Genomic DNA, 6,509 nt, shown 5'->3' on the forward strand with positions numbered 1-6,509 from the left:
CAGGTTGTCCTGAAGGCTCTACTAAGACACATGGAGAATGAGGAGGTGATTGGTGACAGCCTACACAGATCCACCAAGGACAAAATTTTGCCTAACAAATTTGGTGCCCTTTTATGATAGGGTCACAGTCTTGGTGGACAAGGGAAGAGCAACAGACATCATCTACCTGGATTTGTGCGAAGTATTTGATACTGCCTCACATGACATCCTGGTCTTGAAATTGGAAAGATATGGGTTTGATGGTTGGGCCACTCAGTGTATAAGGAATCGGCTGGATAGTCACACTCAAATTGTTGTGGTCAATGACTTGATGTTCAAGTGGAGACCAGTGACTACTGGCATTCCTCTAGGGCTGGTATTGGGATCAGTGTTGTTTAAAATCTTTGTTGGTGATGTGGACAGTGGAATGGAGTGCAACCTTAGCAGCTGTGCTGACAACATGAAGATATGTGTTGTGGTTGGTGCACTGTAACAGGATATTTACTCTTTCCTGCTGGACAGACCAACTTCCTTCAGGAGACACAGGGTAGCAGCTTGGTGTAATCCTGGAGAGCTCTGAAGGGCTTCCCTTTCTGGATCAATATTTACAGACTGAAGATGATTGACTTTGGTCAGTATTTTACCATGATGGTCATGCTTTGAATTAGGTCATCTCTGGCAACTATCAGAGTGGGTTTGTGATCAGGGCAGGAGAGGTCTCAAGTACTTCTCACAACTTCTGCAGAATTCTAGGTACAGTGAGGGAGTATCTGATTGCCCCAAATCACTGTGGGCAAAACAAATCCCAAGGCAAACCTTCACTAAGAATGGAGCTCCTCCTTCATCTTTCCTCACCCATTTGTGTCCATTGCTACTAGAAGGCAATCTGCAGCTACCTCCAGGTAGAAAAATACCCTCTCCTCCTCCCTGATAACCTTTCCCATGCCAGATGTGCCCAGGGAAGAAGGATACTGGCAAAAGCCAGGGGCAGTTTGTAAAACTGCCTCACTTGTATTCATGTCTGACAGATCTGAACATATCCTGCCGAGCACCAGACACGAGGGCACAGAATCAGAAAAGGAAGGTACACCCCATGCCAAACCACTGGAGTTGGCAGAAGGAGCACCTGCTGTGCCATATGTCCCTTCTGATGCCCTGACCCCCCCTTGCTCAATGAGGCGACTGCTGGAGGCAGCAGCATGGACACTTGCTCCAGCCCTGCCCTTTTCCACCATGTCTGCCTTGTGACACCATCCTCCTCTGGATTCCATCCCAGTAAAGTCAACAAGAACAGCCTGAAGCTTCTTGCACACCTGGACAAGATGAGCCTGGCCATGTCAGGTGCTGAAGGCCAGATAAGGAATGTTTTGGGGCCGTGGGGCAGCTGGGTAGAGTGGGACAAAAGGAGCTCACCTCATGGTCTTGTGAACCTGGCCACTTGAAAATGCCTCTCATTCTGTACCTAATTCCCTTTCCTCTCCCAGCTGTTTTGGCTCAGCAGCCTGTCTTTGTACTGCCCTCTTCTTACCCCTCCAGCCCAGGCCTGCACCATGACATATGGGATAAGGAGGGTATAATTAATTTCTCTATTGCATTATGAAATAGACCCCTCTGTGTGCCACCCCTCTAGGACCTCTCAAATACTTGCACTGGTATGAAAAATTACCCTGGTTCACTCAAATTGTGGCAGTGGGGAAAAAAACAATTGAATTTGTAAGAATGAAAGCAAACAAGCAAAATCCAAACCCAAACCAAATAAAACCCCACTAACTCTGAAAATCTAAAGGACTAAGTCAAATGTAACCATTCTCTGAGGAAGAGTGGACAAGCAATCTGTTAACATAGACAAGAGAATAAAACACTTGGAATTAACTCTACCTTTGTAAAAAAATCTGGAAAAGACTACTATCTATTTTTCCCTCTGTAATGTTTTTGACACTCCTGATGGCATCTCCAGTTCTTTATTGAGTGGGAAACATGTAAAAAAAATACAAGAGGAAAGAAAGAGCTTCTGTATCTTGGAGATGAAAAAGTTTGCTTATTTAAACCAGTAGAAGGACTAAGCTCACATAAGAATACAGTTTGGAAAAAAATACTTGTTTATATTTCATAGAATTAACTAAAGTGGTATTTAATATTTTTCTTGAGCTAAATAATTTTAAAATTAATCAGTGTGTAATATCTTATATGTTGTATTTTTGCAAAAGTGATAAATGTCCATGGCCATTTTGTATCTAATATAATAATGCACTTCCAGCTAGTTTTCCCAATGTAATTAATATCTGCACTAAGTGGAAAAATTTGGTCCCATGTTATGCATTTTATATCCTTCTCTAATTGTTCTTATTGGTTTTATTTATAGGTGATAGGGGATTTTTTTTTCTCACATTGGCAACACATCCAATCCAAGCTTACTCAAGCAACATCAGGTCATCCAGTGAGTTTGCTCATGTGAATAATTGTTCTCAGATGAATTTATGGGTTTTTAAAGCCTCCCAAGTATCCATCTGCTGAACACAAAGGAATCCCAAAAATAGTATCATAAATCTGCTCAGAGTCACTACCAGACTGGGAATGAAGCCAACCACATACCAATGGGTGCAGCAACAGAACAAAAATACAGAGCTAAGTATCAGAACAAAAAATCAATTTATCCTACCTCTTCATCAAGACAGAATCACCTGCAGAGAATTCTCTTTGAAAGGACACATGCTTCCGCACGAGGCTGGGAAGACAAAGGAGAGTTTAAGACTAGTTTTCATCTCAATAAAGTCAAAGACAGAACCCAGATTTCCTAGTGTACTGTGGTAGTTCCAGCCTCCCTTATTATATGGCAAGGGAAAGCAAATGGCTGAATTTTAGGGTATTTTTTTTTGTCTTCTCCATTCTCCTTCTTTCCATTGAAATGTCAGAACTCAGACCTGACATGAATTCAGCACTGACATTATTTATGGCTCAGTTATTCACCTGGGGGAAAGAAAAGAGTATTTCATTCAAGGACTTAACCTGTTCCTATGTGCATATTTGGATTTGCATGGCTCTTATCATCTTTAAAGCAGATCAAAGCCTCATTTAATTAGCAGTGTGTATTGATATATACATAGGTATATTAATGCTTGTACATATTATATATATATATATATATATATATACACACACACATATTTTTTAAAGATATGGCTCTTATCCTTTGAGTTTAAGTGGTCAAGAGAAATAAAGGTGGGTAGAAAGAAAATACTTTCCCTAAATGAAAATAGGTAGTGAAAGCTAACTGCATTCTGGAAGCATAAATCATGCTGAGGAGACAGGATTCAGTAGGTCTGCCATCAAGAATGTTATTTTATTTCAATATGCTCTTCCACTGCTCAAATATTAAGAAATTAAGGCTATCTCTGTAGATTTTTCTTTAAAATTCTCATTTTGGTTCTGTAGCCTTTTTGAGGGAAAGAGAATAGATTAGCTAATATTCTAAGATCCATATGAAATAAGAAGAAAGTGGTAAAAAAAAGAAAAAAGACAATGAAGTCATAAAGCAGAAAATGAAAGTGGTAAGTGTCACAAGCATGCACGAGGGGGAAAACCTTAAAAACCAAAAAGTGATGAAAGAAAACTCCTACAGAATAAAGAAATTTCAAGATGTTGAGGAAACAGGAGCCTATGAATGACCTTCAGAGCATCTCAGCCTGTCTCAGAATTCATACACAGCAAAGGAGGAACACAGGAGCTTATCTTCATCATGAATGCTTTTGGCTTGATACCAACTGGCCTCATACTGTTGTGCACCACCACCATCTCCTGTCTTTGGTGTAATCACCTTCCTCTGCAGCAAAGGAAGGTGATTCAGAACAGCCTACAACTTTTGGACAAAATGGGCAACAAGTTTCCTCAGCAATGCCTGAAAGAAAAAATGTTCTTCAGCTTTCCTGAGCAGGTTCTAAAACCCAGACAGAAAGAATCTGTCAAAGTGGCCATTGAGGAGATCTTCCAACACATCTTCTATATCTTTAGCAGAAACCTGACGCTAGCTGCTTGGGATGGGGCAGCTTTAGAACAATTCCAAAATGGACTTTATCAGCAAATTGAGCAATTGGAGGTATGTGTGATCAAGAAGCAGACCCACTCCTTTCGGAGTAAAGAAGTCAACAGGCTGAAACTGAAAAAGTACTTCCAAAAAATAGACTGTTTTCTTAGAGATAAGCAACACAACCTTTGCTCCTGGGAGATCAGTCGTGCAGAAATGAGAAAATGTCTTCAAATGATTGATAACGTCATATGGAAGCTTAACAGCTAAGGTACAAAGATTTTGACCAGAAATAATTTAGCTTTAAAGCTATGTACTAGTTTTTCTATGATCTCTTGAGGCAGACCTTGTAGCTATTTTTGATGGTATTTAAATAATTATGTTCCTGAAATTTATATTTTTGAACTTATATTTTCAAATATATGAAATTTATCTTTTTTTTTTGCAAATGTGATGCATTATTCAATGTAAGCAAATTTTTTTCCTTGGTAAGCAAGATGTCTACACTACCTATAAATTAATGTTTATAGCATTTCAGTGAGGGTATATTCCATAGGAAGGTATTATAATTTTATAACAAATAATGTTGTTTTCTGCTGAGAAATGTGCTACTTTCTATCTCTATTTCACCTACATGCAGAGAGTTACATGTTTGTGAATGGACTACACATCCTTCAACTTTGAGGAATTGCTACATTTGTACTGACCAAGTCTACATCAAAAACGAAGCAGTACATGGGGTTTTAAAAGGTTCTGGCTTATGTTGAGACCATCATTTCGTATGCTTTTTTCCAAGAACATACATTTCTTTTTTAACATTTGAGCAATTCTAACATTTGCTTTGTTCAAAGAGTAACTCTTTCAAAGAGTAGAGTAACTGAAGAAGGATTTGGCTACAGAGGATATTGTTTGCAGTAGGTATGGCTTCTGCAGTAACTTCTCAGTTGAACTTCGTTACTTCTAATTGAACTGTCTTTGCCTCCTTTAACTATCTGGAGAAAAGTCTTTATTCACTTTAACTTCTTTCAAATTTTTATTTGAAGCAACTTCTCTACATAAAAGCACCATAAAGTCCCATCTGCCTGTGGCACACCCTACTCACTCACAGATTCAGCCTGGCTGCTGCAGTCTCAGACAGCACCACTGAGTGCTGTATTTCATAGCTGCATGAAATTTTCTGCCTCTTTCCCTTTGCTCATAAATTCTCTCATAGGAACATAAAGCCCAAGGCATTCCAAAGAATTCCCCCTCTGAGCCACATAGCTTTGAGTAATAACTGAAATATCATTAAATCTTCAAAACATTAAAAAAAAAAACCAACCAAAAACCAAACACTAATATCTGGGAGGTCAAGCACAGATTATACCCTTTGGAAACTGCCCCTGGGTAAATGGGCAACTCCTTTTCCAGTGGCTGTGTTTCCCCTAGTCACTTGCTGTATAATAGTAAGGGGGAACACAGCTCTATATCCAGGTTCTATTGCCTAATTAATATTCACTAAAATTTAATAGAAACAAACAAACAAAAAAAACCTTTAAAATTTTATTTCCTGTGTCCAAGGCTGACAAACAGTCAGCACAGGCATCTGGGTCTGGCATAAAGAATCAGAGGAAAGAGCATATCTGTGTCTTCCAAGAGAAGGTGATGCTAGCCCTGGAAGGGTGAAATTGCTAGAAGTTGTTTTAAGCATCAGGTGAGAAACAAGTATAACTTTTCTCTGCCCTCCAGATATTGAGAGTATAACTATTGGAAGGTGGTCATAAAAAGAAACATCCAGAAAAAAATTGACTGGTAAGTACAATAGCTATGGTATACCGGACTTCAGGTGCCGAATCTATGATGCAGGTCTCTTTTTCAGGGTATACTTTCCTCTCTGTCCCTCAAGTCTAAGAAGTGAAAAGAGACATGTATATCAGGCTGAAATAGAAGAAATGAAACCAGCTGACAATAACCTGATCCAGAGAACAGAACGGACTGAAGAAACAGAGCCAAGTATCAGCTGTTTTTCCACCTGGTGATGCCCTGCCACGAATGTTACAGCAAAATTTGTATTTCTTGGGATTTGTATCAAACAGCACTTTGAATGGCCACAATGCAAGACTACTCCAAATCTTATTTCTTCTGCTTTCTTGGTTTTTGTATCTCTTCAAGCCTGTAGAATAAAAGAATATTCAGCCTACTAATCTTTCTGGTTCTGATATCCCAGGTGGGTTCTTCAGTGCACTATACTGTCAGTGAAATGGCCTCATCCCTTCTGAAACTTGGAGATAGCACAGAATAATTTGTTTCTTTCTCATGAAAGAAACATTTTTTGTTGCCTCATTTTCATTGCCTCATTTGCCTGCAGTGGAAATACATTAATTCATGGCCCAGTAATTGTTCAGGAACTCTGATTAAACTTTCCTTTTAGCTCATAGCTATCCTTTAAAATCTCATTGCCAAGTGAACATATGTTTCAGCGTATTTCACTTGACAGGGTACTTTGCAGTGCAGGAAGAAAACAGAATGG

General features: G+C 39.2%; 1 protein-coding gene across 1 annotated transcript; it reads left to right on the top strand.

The window, feature by feature from the left end:
- The first annotated feature begins 3,715 nt into the window (after positions 1-3,715).
- LOC103539346 (interferon alpha-2) lies at positions 3,716-4,270 on the top strand. The gene has a single exon (XM_008505841.1). The coding sequence runs from the start codon at positions 3,716-3,718 to the stop codon at positions 4,268-4,270; it is 555 nt and encodes a 184-aa protein (XP_008504063.1).
- The last annotated feature ends 2,239 nt before the right edge of the window (positions 4,271-6,509 follow it).

This window comes from Calypte anna, chromosome Z (genome assembly GCF_003957555.1).
Source record: "Calypte anna isolate BGI_N300 chromosome Z, bCalAnn1_v1.p, whole genome shotgun sequence".
Classification (NCBI taxonomy): Eukaryota; Metazoa; Chordata; class Aves; order Apodiformes; family Trochilidae; genus Calypte; species Calypte anna.